This window comes from Brachyhypopomus gauderio, chromosome 7 (genome assembly GCF_052324685.1).
Source record: "Brachyhypopomus gauderio isolate BG-103 chromosome 7, BGAUD_0.2, whole genome shotgun sequence".
In the NCBI taxonomy this organism is placed as follows: Eukaryota; Metazoa; Chordata; class Actinopteri; order Gymnotiformes; family Hypopomidae; genus Brachyhypopomus; species Brachyhypopomus gauderio.
Window position 1 is genome coordinate 33736754 of NC_135217.1, and position 11668 is coordinate 33748421.

The 11668-nt window shown below is 47.8% G+C and overlaps 2 protein-coding genes across 9 annotated transcripts in view; one reads left to right on the plus strand and one right to left on the minus strand.

The window, feature by feature from the left end:
• The window catches only part of atp8a2 (ATPase phospholipid transporting 8A2), a 37858-nt gene extending 35469 nt beyond the window's left edge, over nucleotides 1-2389 (plus strand). For 6 of the 7 annotated variants that reach the window (XM_077013476.1, XM_077013477.1, XM_077013478.1 and 3 more), the window contains 2 exons: nucleotides 1079-1170; nucleotides 1424-2389. In XM_077013476.1, the coding sequence (XP_076869591.1) occupies nucleotides 1079-1170; nucleotides 1424-1518 (187 nt within the window). In that variant the 3' untranslated portion in view covers nucleotides 1519-2389. Of the gene's footprint in view, nucleotides 1-1078; nucleotides 1171-1423 lie in introns of those variants that run through there. The other variant, XM_077013479.1, reaches the window with a different exon arrangement.
• A 2819-nt stretch (nucleotides 2390-5208) lies between these two features.
• Nucleotides 5209-10954, minus strand: shisa2b (shisa family member 2b). Of its 2 annotated transcripts, XM_077013484.1 has the most exons (3): nucleotides 10441-10954; nucleotides 9946-10348; nucleotides 5209-7445 (listed from the first exon to the last, which is right to left on the minus strand). In XM_077013484.1, the coding sequence occupies exons 2-3, from the start codon at nucleotides 10244-10246 to the stop codon at nucleotides 6862-6864; spliced, it is 885 nt and encodes a 294-aa protein (XP_076869599.1). In that variant the 5' UTR covers nucleotides 10247-10348; nucleotides 10441-10954; the 3' UTR covers nucleotides 5209-6861. The 2 variants fall into 2 exon arrangements, with proteins under 2 accessions (XP_076869599.1, XP_076869598.1); XM_077013483.1 differs by having other exon boundaries at nucleotides 9946-10954.
• Nucleotides 10955-11668: the final 714 nt, after the last annotated feature.

Consider the following 11668-nt stretch of genomic DNA (forward strand, 5'->3'; position numbering starts at 1 on the left):
CATGCAGGACGAACGAGCTCCTTTTACGTTTATTTATTTCTTTATTTATCCATCCATCACCTCCGTCTCGGTCGGCCACTCATCTGTTTAGCAGACGGCGTTTTCGTTGGCTGCCCGTCGACCGAGAGCTGTGGTGGCGGGGCCAAACATATCAACGGGCCCTCCCAATGACAATACGGACCCGCCCCCAGCCCCGCCCTCAACCCCACCCCCAAGCCCATCCCCTGTGTGTTACAGACCTAACCTTGAGCTACTTGGCCATCCTCCACTGTGACTGGATTTCAGATCATGCACTTTTTTTCACTCATACAGGGGATGGAGGTTTGTGGGGGGGGGAATGATCGCTTTCATCTGATTTACGGGGAGACATCATAGACTGTGCCTTATGTTTATTGAAGATGGGGTTAGGCCCACTTGGGTTCCACTTCAGCAACGGGATTGGCAATGGTGCTGGAGCGCCGAGCTTCTCCCTACCCACTGAAACGGGATGCCTCCTTACTGAGGACATAAATACGAGTCCGCATGTCATTGTTACGCTGATGCATTTTGTACTTTTTGGTTTAAAAAAGGAGGATCACAGCTGGTGTTGGCGGAAAATTGCAATGCATCTCAGAGGAGGACCGCTTCTAAGCAGACCTGGAATTTTAGAGTTACTGTCGGGGTTCAGTGATATTTTCTTTATGAGTGTGTGTCTTTGATTCTCTCTATGTTCTGTTAAGGTAATCACCCAAAGCGTATTTGATCTAAGTGCGTGCATAGGGCTGGAAGAATAGGCCAATAGTGTGTTTTAGGATTGGTGGTATAATATGTCAGTATGCCCTGTGATTTAATCTCTGATCTGTCAATTTGGGCTGGTTTTTTGGACACAGTTTATGCTTAATCTCAGATTGACCTTTTTAAACCGTGAAATGATCCACTTGTGTCTTTAAAACCAGCTCACAGAGTTCCCTGCTGTGCTTTAACTTCTAGCTTATCTAGTTCTGTGCCTCCTCTGTCCTGTGATTGGAGGCACAGCATGTCAGCAGTCCGGTGCCCTGATTGTGGATTAACCTCTTCCTCTCCCTCTCTGTCGGGCCAGTCTGAACGAGCGTGCCCATCTGTTGACCCGGGTGTTCAGGAAGACGCCCTCCAGCGTGGGACGCTCCAACTCTGTCCAGCAGACCGTGTCACGTAAGTACCGCTCGGCCTGAAACGGATTCGAATGTCCCGTGGCGTCTGTGTTCACGTGTCGCGTCTGTGTTCACGTGTCGCGTCTGTGTTCACGTGTCGCGTCTGTGTTCACGTGTCGCGGGTGTGTTCACGTGTCGCGTCTGTGTTCACGTGTCGCGTCTGTGTTCACGTGTCGCGTCTGTGTTCACGTGCTTCGGGCGTGTGCAAGCGCGTGACGCTCTCTCTCTCTCTCTCTCTCTTTCGTCCTCCGCAGACGGCTACGCCTTTTCCCAAGAAGAGCATGGGGTGGTGTCCCAGTCCCAGGTTGTGCGCTCCTACGACACCACCCGCCAACGACCCAGCTTGTAGCCGTGCGGGGTTGCCAAGGCGACAGCCGACAGAGACTTCTTACAGGACACGCCCCTCCCTGGGTGAGCCTGCTGTGGCCTTACTGGACCTCTGAAGTGGAGTGGACCGGGCGGAACAGGGCCTGCGCTGTGCTTGGGCCTTGCTACGTGTTACCATGTCTTTCTAGGCAGGACTATTGTGATTGGATCAGAGGTGGGGGTGGTGGGATGGGCAGTGGGCGGGGCAGGAGGGAGGGGGAGTGTTTTCACAACAGAACGGCCAGTCAGTTTGCAGCACGCTGCGATGGACGGGTGCCAGGAGCCAGTCAGCATACAGATCCCGATGCATGGAAATCAGAGGCAGTGATGTTTCATTTCTGTATAACATTGCAACATACAGCCCTGTGGATGTTGACATGCATGTGTACGTTATTCATGTTTGATTGTATGTATGTGTGTGTGTGTGTGTGTGTGTGTGTTTGTGTGTGTGTGTGTGTCTTGGCTATTTACCTTGCTCCTTAGCGTATGGCAAGTCTGTTGTCATATTTTTAAGTGTGCTGGTGGTAATGACATGTAGACATGTAAAGGAGTGAGGTTGCATGTGTGTGTATACACAGGTCTGAATGTCTATATATGTGTGTGTGTGTGTGTGTGTGTGTGTGTGTGTGTGTGTGTGTGTGTGTGTGTGTGTGTGTGTGTGTGTGTGTGTGTGAACATGTGTGTGAGGGAAGGTAGAAGTGTGTGTGTGTGTGTGTGTGTGTGTGTGTGTGTGTGTGTGTGTGTGTGTGTGTGTGTTTGAGTGTCTACTCTTCTCTCATCTGTCTCTTGAGCTTGGAGCCTCTCCATCAACAGCAGTGCAGTGGGATCACTCTAAAATAAACATCAAACACTCACTTTGGAGGAATTCCTTTTTCAGAGCCCAGGTGTGTGTGTGTGTGTGTGTGTGTGTGTGTGTGTGTGTGTGTGTGTGTGTGTGTGTGTGTGTGCGTGGTGAAAATGAGTCTGACTTAGTCATACCTCACACTACCCCTTTCTATTAGTAGATGGAGCTGACACACACACACACACACACACACACACACACACACACACACACTCCTCCACCCACCCCCTGAGCTCACTGCCAAAGAACACAGTGATGGCACTCAGGCAGAACCCCTACTGCTGCTCCTCCCTGTGTGTCGCTCCCCAACCTCACCACCCCTCCACCCCTCCAGCGCCAACACGCTCACACACACCACCCCCCTCTTCTTCTCTCACTTCTTCTATCACCTGGGGTCTCTCCTTCTTCCGTCCAAACCCTCCTGTGGACAAGAGCTGATTCCTCCTCTCCCCTCTCCTCTCTGGATAAGCACTCAGCCACGTCTCTCCTCCTCTTTAACACACCTCCCTGTTCCCTGATCCAGGACGAGTGTGTGTGAGCAGTCAATGCTTCACAGCGACTCTTCTCTGCCTCTTTCATGCAAATAAACCGGACTTGCGTCTTTGTGTCATTTCTCTTTCAAAATCAAAAGTCTTGGTTGTTCTCGCTGCTCTGCCTCAAATACTACGACCCTGAACTGTGTCCCGGAACTTCGCCCTAATTAACACCAACTGCATCTTTTTAAAACAACTTCGATATGCCGTTTGAAAGAACGCTCTGTCCAAGAACGTCTGAAGTACGATTGGAGGAGAAATGTTTTTCCGGGCAGGAGGGGGTGGGGCTGGGTAGCTTGGGGGCTGGGGGTAAGGTGAGCTTTACTCCAGGGTTGAGCCAGAGACAGTTGGTGATTGTTCTGCAAAGCAAAACGATGAAATCAGAGGCCCGGTGTATTACTGAAGGATCCACTTCCCGCTCTGGTAGGACACTTCAGCTGGGTTTGGTTCTTTCCCCTCCGGCTCTTTGGAAGCTGCGCTAGGGGCGATCCAGGCGTTGGGGGTTAGGAAGCGGTCCCAAGGAGAGGTGTTGACGTAAGATTATGGAGAGGAAAAGCATGGATCTGACGAACCCATTCAGAGCACATGTAGATCTTAACCTCCATTTAGACGCCGCGGGACGCCTTAAATTTGCACACCGTCCAAAGAACACATTATACATCTGTGTGCTCAGAGACTACTAGTGTGAGTTATGAATGTATGTGTGTGTGTGTGTATGTGTGTGTGTGAAATTAGAGAGACCACCCAACTCACCTCAAGTGCCTGCATAATGTATGAATTATGAGTGTGTGCTGACTGATGTTTTTTGAATTATGATGATTATGTTGATAGAAATGGATTCTAATGTGAATGACCTGTGTATGTGTGTGTGTGTGTTCAGGATCGGTGTGGAGGTACTGCTGTACGTGCGGTGATGTATGTATTTGTGTGTGTGTGTGTTCAGGATCGGTGTAGAGTTACTGCTGTACGTGCGGTGATGTATGTATTTGTGTGTATGTGTGTGTTCAGGATCTGTGTGGAGGTACTGCTGTACGTGCGGTGATGTATGTATTTGTGTGTATGTGTGTGTGTGTGTGTTCAGGATCGGTGTGGAGTTACTGCTGTACGTGCAGTGATGTATGTATTTGTGTGTGTGTGTTCAGGATCGGTGTGGAGGTACTGCTGTACGTGCGGTGATGTATGTATTTGTGTGTATGTGTGTGTGTGTTCAGGATTGGTGTGGAGGTACTGCTGTACGTGCGGTGATGTATGTATTTGTGTGTATGTGTGTGTGTGTGTGTTCAGGATCGGTGTGGAGTTACTGCTGTACGTGCAGTGATGTATGTATTTGTGTGTGTGTGTTCAGGATCGGTGTGGAGGTACTGCTGTACGTGCGGTGATGTATGTATTTGTGTGTGTGTGTTCAGGATCGGTGTGGAGGTACTGCTGTACGTGCGGTGATGTATGTATTTGTGTGTATGTGTGTGTGTCCCTGTCCATATGCTCTTGGTGTTGAGAGGCACACACTCAGCCTCTTGGACTCAGCCCAAACTCGTCCAGCTCAGAGGAATCCGTTCCCACTCCCTGACTAACCTCGTTCCACCTCAGCAGGAGACGCATGGATCCATTTCAGCCCCTTCCAATGTCTCCTCAAACGTCCTCTCTGCCGCCCCCCACCCCCCCACCAACTCCTGGGTTTCCATAGAAACATGCCAAGAATACACACCTCCACTTTCAGGAAACAGACAGGAGACTTACTGCAGTTATTGTGGTTTCTTCTATCTTGTTTTCCTGAGTGTCTCATTCATCCTCTGAGCAGTGTGGATGGACCAAGTTACTACTAGGTTTGTGTGTGTGTGTGTGTGTGTGTGTGTGTGTGTGTGTGTTGGATTTTGCGGTTTGCTTTCCACTGCCCAAGTTTGAACATGCCTAAATGCATTTCAACTTTGGACACCAACGGGTTGTTTGTATTTTAACACCCTCGAGTCGTATTCCCACACCTCTGGCTTCATCTGCACAGAGGCAGAACTTCTGGGCCGCTGGCTGGGATGTGCCGATGATGAACCCAAGCGCAACTCCTATCCAAACGTTTTTCACCACACTTATAGCAACGGACTGGTTCGACACACCGACAACTGATCTGAAATCAGCACCTCAGCATGTGTAACTGAAGACTCCTGGTTCAATATAGAAGGGAACATACCTCACAAGTGTTCATATAGAACCAGAGCACATGACGGCATATGCTGACAGCATAGCCCATAAACAAATCAGCACAGCCAGACTCCACGTAGCACACAAACAACTCCTCCACACCCCTCACACTCCAATATATTTATTAAAATTAATACAATACATATGAAAAGAAAATGGCAGCCTGATTTCACTCATTTTACTCTATTCCGAACTCCCAGACATGATTGTAATCCGACAGTTCTACGACATAAAACGTTTCAGACTCCGTGTCGGCCTCTGTGTGGCCTTCTCAAAAAATAAAATGGAGCCCCCCGTGCAGACTCCATTTGGTCGTGCCTGGGAGGGACCAGTTGTTGGGGAGGGCAGTAAAGCTTTTGTTGACCTGGCTTATGTTCTTCTGCCTTAAACCTTAACATCCTTCCAAAGCCCCACAGCAGAAACAGGTCCCAGAACAGTTTTCATGTATTGGAGCGTATCGTGTAGGTCCCCAGCAGGTAAAGTCTGCCGTTAACAGTTGAAGGGCTTTTTTTTGGCAACAAAATGTAAGGCTTCATTGCTCACAGACCGAGAGGGGTGGTTTTTTTTTTGCTCAGTACTATTTTGCTGTCCTCTTAACTGCTGAAAGAAACACACTTCAGATTAAATATTCTGGAACCTTCTGGTACTACTACTCCTGTGTACCTTATGCTAACAGACTGGGAGTGAAAGTGGCACCAAGACACACACACACTCACCTCTTTCACAAGAGAGAGACTTAGTGAGGGGGAACAGTTGGCAGACAGTTTTTACTGCATAATTAACTCGGCTGCCTTCTGAAGACTGCCAATCGCGGCAATGTTGAGGGCGCGCGCACACACACACACACACACAGTTTTACCTTTGTATATTTCTGTTAAGAGGGTTCCTTAACCCTGTGAGGAATATGTTTTGTGTGTTTCCATCTTGAGTGAGCTCCTTGGTGTGTGTGTGTGTGTTTTTTGCTCAGGGCAGTGGTCAGGGGGTGGAGCGTCACAGTCTGTGTTGTGCTCACTTCATTAGAGTTTAAGCATCCAACTGGGAGCCTGAACTGCTTTTCACATTACACCACCTGTAATTCCCATTACACACTACATGTACTGCACAGTGCGCGCACACACACACACACGACTACACAATCACTCACACAACACGAGTCCCACACACTTTCAAATAACCACACACGTTCCTAAAGAACATGTTTGGAGGCTACACAAACACCCTCTGCATGCATACACACACACACATACGCTACATTTAATACAAAGCAAACAATTTCAGGGTCACACATTCATAGTGCATTACCAACGTGGTATCCACTCCTTCTCTTGGGTGCAGAGAACACGTGCGTTGCAAGTAAATGTTACACAAACGTTCTCATAGGTTACATTCATTTGTGCTGAACATATGTTGGCAATACCCCCCTGTCCATATTAGACAGTTTATTGGAACTTGGTGAAAGTTTCTCTTTGGTGTGTGTTGTATAATCACGCGCACATTCAGTGTTGAGGGCTATGTCTTAGAAACCCTGGAACACGCTCACACACACACACACACACACACACTCGCACAAATTGACCTGTGCTACCAACATGGCACACCACGGTGGGGCCTACATGGACCCACGCTGGCACTTCCCCTACATGTGACTTCCATTCTGGCCTTCCATGGGCTGGGCCCTCTTCATAGCCCGCTCGACGCCCGACAACGAGGGTCCCTTTACGGGCGGGCCGAGGGCCACGCAGGCCCCGGCGTGTCCTCACACGGTCACAGGAGGTTGCTTCTGCTCATTGGTCAGGCTGGTTACACTGGTGACGCTGGCAATGCTGGTGGGCGGGGGGAAGGGGGACTGCAGGGGCCGGTAGGCCCCTTGTGTGGGGTCCAGGAAGGCCGGCGCCGGAGAGACAGCGTGGGCGTAGCTGATGTACTGGGGGTGGAGGAACTGTCCCTGGTGGGGCAGGATCTGTGTGGCCTGCTGGCAGTTGAGCACAGAGAAGTTGGTGGGCATGTTGACGTAGACGCTGGCGTCAGGGGGGAGGCAGCAGGAGGCTTGCGCCCGCATCATGGGGGCCGGGGCGGGGCGAGAGACAGTGGGCGGGGCCGAGGAGCTGGAGGAGGTGGCTGTGCTTGACTGCCGGGAGGAGGAGCCACGGGAGGTGCTCGCGCTGGACATCATGGGGATGGTCTCCAGGAGACGCCCGCTGCCAGACCCAGACCCGCCCCCAGAGGCAAGTTCCTGTTTGGGGCGGAGACAGTGGCAGCAGCACACGGCAACCACAGAGCCTAGCAACACAAACGCCACGAAGACTGAACCAACGATGAGGAAGGGTACGTAGATGGGCACTGTGGAGAGATGAAGGACAAATTTTGACTTTTATATGTAGCATCACACACAAAACTAACAGGACAGTGTGGGCAGAAGGAATTTATAAGGCAATACAATCTGAACACGATACAATCAAATTATGAATGTGAATATTAAATCTAGGGCATTTGGACCATGGACAATACAGCAAGTTTGAATTCTTACTTTATGTTGAACTAATATTAAATATTGTGTGTCACTGAAACAGCCTCAGTGATTCCTTAAACACTGAAACACCCCCCCCCCCCCCCCCCCCCCTCTGCCATGACTGAGTTCTTGGCAATTAAGCAGAGTCATATGCACTGGTTGCACTGGTTTGTTTATCATTCTGTAAATAAAGCTGGTGTTTATCCTGCATCACTGAGTACCAGTGCCTTTGGCAGCCATGGGATTTAATCGGCAAGTCAATGGAGGCGTGGCCTAAAACCTCACTGAGCAGAAGCGGTGCAGATGGAGAGGACACAAATGCTGACTAGACCCCATGAGATCAGATGATTGATGGAAATGGAGCAAGAAAGTAAGGAGATGTGCAGTGGGCACCTCTAGGGGGTCCTGGCCCTCATTAGCACCTATTAAGACCGTTTTGATCTGCTCGAATCCACTGCAACAGGCCGCAACCTCTCTGCCCTTGTGGCCTGTGTGCGTGTTAGTAGAATTCTGGTCCTGTGTTTCTAGTGCAGTTACTCCAAGGCTTTTTGGGGGAATCATTTTCAGTATATCGTGTATGGTGTCTGGTGATGAGGCCAATCATCTTTAATTAGTACACGAGTGCCAGTCATTACGTGTAAAACAGACAGCTTGGGCTACGCAGTTGTAGCAGGTTCCTGCAGTGTTTCTCTTACACGAGAACACGTGTGTGTGTGTGTGTGTGTGTGTGTGTGTGTGTGTGTGTGTGTGTGTGAGTGAAGCTCATCTTTCAGCACTTATTAGAAAAAAACGGGGATGTTCTGTAACAACAACTGCAGAATGCAAGCAGAGAGCTGTGCTCGCATGAGGACAGTGCGTGGTAGCTAACGGGACACATGCTGCTTCTCACTACCAGACCATCACAACACAAATAAGAAAAAAAAAGAAAAGAATAGACCACTTGTTATATTAAATGTGATCTCTGTGAATCTGTTGTTCCCAAGTCACAATGTGCAGTCAGCTTAATCCAAAGCCTTGTGTTAACAATAACATCTGAACACGTCACTGAACGCAGATGCAAATACTTGCAGTCCGTGAAACTCGCTTTGTTAAGGCAGATTTGGCAGGAGTGAAATATGCAGTTTTAAATCTGTATTAACCAACAGGTTTTATGGTCATGTATTCTGCTAAAGTGTAAGGAGACACCAGCCTTCCTTAAACGGCGCTGTCTCATAATATGAGGACACACCTGTTACATTTTTGTTCGATTGGGAGCAGCAGTCTGTAGCTAGACAGTGTGTCACAGTCCATGGACCGCAGCTGTCTTCTGTTTCCTCTTGCTGAGATTTCCTCCGAGCCATTTTTAGTCTTTGCTGGTTCAGATGTCACTGTTATTATACTACTAAGGTTGAAATCCTGGAATTTGCGCAGTCCTTGCAAACCCTCTCAAGAACACTGATGCACGTCCATTGATTGTGGTTGTAAAGAAAAAACAATCTCCTGTACAAACTTTTTTGTCCACTTTCACCGTGGACGGAATTTCTCCAAACAGAGATAAGCATCAAGAATGTCTAATGAGAGAAATAGCCACTTTACGGTAATTGTGTAGAAAGTAAACTAGAGACGAATGTTTAAATAAAGAAAGGTTTGGGGATTTACATAAAGGCCTCATGCTAAAAGCGGTACATGGTGCTTTATGAACGAGTTGTGAGCAGCGTCGCTATGGGGATCCGGTCAAGTCCAAACTTGATCCGCGCGAGGACTGAGCGATTTGAGCCCGCGCGCGGCAGTCCTGGCGGCGCGCGCGCGTCGCTGCTAGAACAAACAGTGCTATTTATAACCACGCAGCACAATTTGCCATTTGTGAATGAGTGACCGGTTACTTTCCAAAGTGCCGATTAATTCAAAGGCAGTTGTCGGCTCCAGCGCAACTATGCAACATGCAACAATTATAGCGTTAAGCAGTTAGAAAGTAACAGATCACCCCTTTATCATCTATCTCCGACGCATGAAACTCGAGACTTATCACTGAAGAAGCTTTTTTCCAACACAGCGCCCGAAGGAGTGAAATTATAAAATAAGCCTCATGCAGATAAATGACTCGTCCACACACGGACACACGCTTACTTAAATACTAAACAATTTTGATCAAATTAAATTACATTAAAGGAGGTTTTTTTTTTTTTACAATGACACCTATATGATATCTATATATTATCTGTACTGATGGTTTACCAAATGAATTAAAACAACCTAAAAAGTGATGCAACACTTCTGTTACCGAGGAAGACCGAAGCACCGCGGTCTCAGCAGGTCATGGACTGACAGCAAGTATAACGTGGTTATTATTACCTGCTCCTGTGTTTTTGCTGTCCTTGTTTCCAGTGTTGGGTTCTTGGGTTTGTTTGTCATTGTCGCAGGTACCCTGGTCCAGCCGGGCTTCCGTTTTGGAGCAACAGTAGCGGAGCTCGCATTTCCCGCAACAGATGATGGCCTCGGCACTGTCGAATCGCTCCGGGCACTGAAAACCTTCTTTCCAGGAACCATTCGGGTCTTGCCAACCATGACAATACTCCCCGCTCGCCTTCACGTTAATAATGGTTAAAAGGGTCAAAACCACTGCTGCGGCCGCTGGGATTTCCACGCGTTGCATCCTGCCACCAGAGTCTCCGGAGTAAAAACTTCTTGGTCCGTTCCTTTGCCCCGGCCAAGTATGTTAATTGACAAATAAACGTGTTTATTGGAGGATATACGCCTAAAAGAAACCAAAGAAATAACCTTAAAAATGTCATTTGACAGAAATTCCACGAAACGTTTAATGTATCCACAAGTTACTAAAGCACCCACAAGTATCCTCCAGTCGTCCCAAGACTTTCAGCAGTTTTAATTTGAATGAAAGGCTGAAACAGGCTATTTAAGAAGGATGAATGCCCGTGCGGAGATTTTTTTTTTGCAAGCAAGAGGTTTAAAATCCGTATATCCAATGCGCCTATTACAGACTTTTGGGACCTCAGGTATATTGCGCTTCAATCCATTTCATTAGGAACTTCGTTGCGGAATGAAGGCCATGTCTCCTGAACATACACATCTCAAATATCTTCCCCAGAGATACAGCGAAACCAACACCGACGTTGCATGTAATCCACACGCACAAACTCTGCATGCGTTCTCACGAAACCCTTTTCTTTTCGACCAGACAAGCAAGTTAGGGTTTTCTCTTCACTAATCCATGTCATGCCGTACTACTCCCTCAAAGGTCTTCTGGTTCAATAGAGCATTTCTCAGGTGTCACCCACCAAGTTGAGAGCAGTTCCCTCCGTTCTCCGCGTTAGCCGCACGCTGGACTGATGGTCTGGGGGTATTTCTAACATCCAGGAGGTGGGATACTTACTCAAAGCGCTTGCGCATTGGTGTCCTACACTGTGGGGTTTTTTTTTTTTTTTTTTTTTTTGGCTTTTTAAAACTTTGCCCGTGCTAACAAATGTTACGATATAGTTATAGTTCCCGGCCCATACTCTTGAGGACAAAGTCCCGATGCGGTAAAGACGAGCTAGTTAACACACGAGCTAGTTAGGGTTAGAGTTAGGGTTAAAGAAAATATCAGATATTCACTACTATGGAGTTCATTAATTATAAATTGTATTAATGTATACAATATACGTAAAATGCTACTGATAATTCATACTTCTGAAATTTAAGCGAACAGTCCTCAATAATTAAAATGTCAACAGTGAGTAGGTTAAAGGGTAATCTCCCGTAAAGGATTACCCTCCTATAAAAAGTAGAAAAGGTTAGTCTCCTACAAATGTTAAGCCTATTGTGCTTTGCTGAGCTTGACGTCCTACTACAATAGACCAGCAAAGACAGGCTTAAATGATGAATTGTTTTCACTGGCGTCACTAATTACAAATGATTTGACAAATTACACTGGTGTTCCTTAAGGGGGATTTCAGTAAAAAAAGGCGGCGCCCTTTAGGCTAGACGTTAACCAACACCACCACCTGATGGACAAAATGACTTTAATGACAAATAGAGTTAGTCTAGACTATCTCTAGTTCAGAAAGTAGGCTACTTG

Excerpts from the sequence above, each read along its gene's own strand:
- shisa2b (XM_077013484.1), bottom strand. The coding sequence starts at position 10,246 with ATGCAACGCGTGGAAATCCCAGCGGCCGCAGCAGTGGTTTTGACCCTT. Across the intron at positions 7,446-9,945 it reads CAGCAAAAACACAGGAGCAG|TGCCCATCTACGTACCCTTC; the intron begins GTAATAATAACC and ends ATCTCTCCACAG.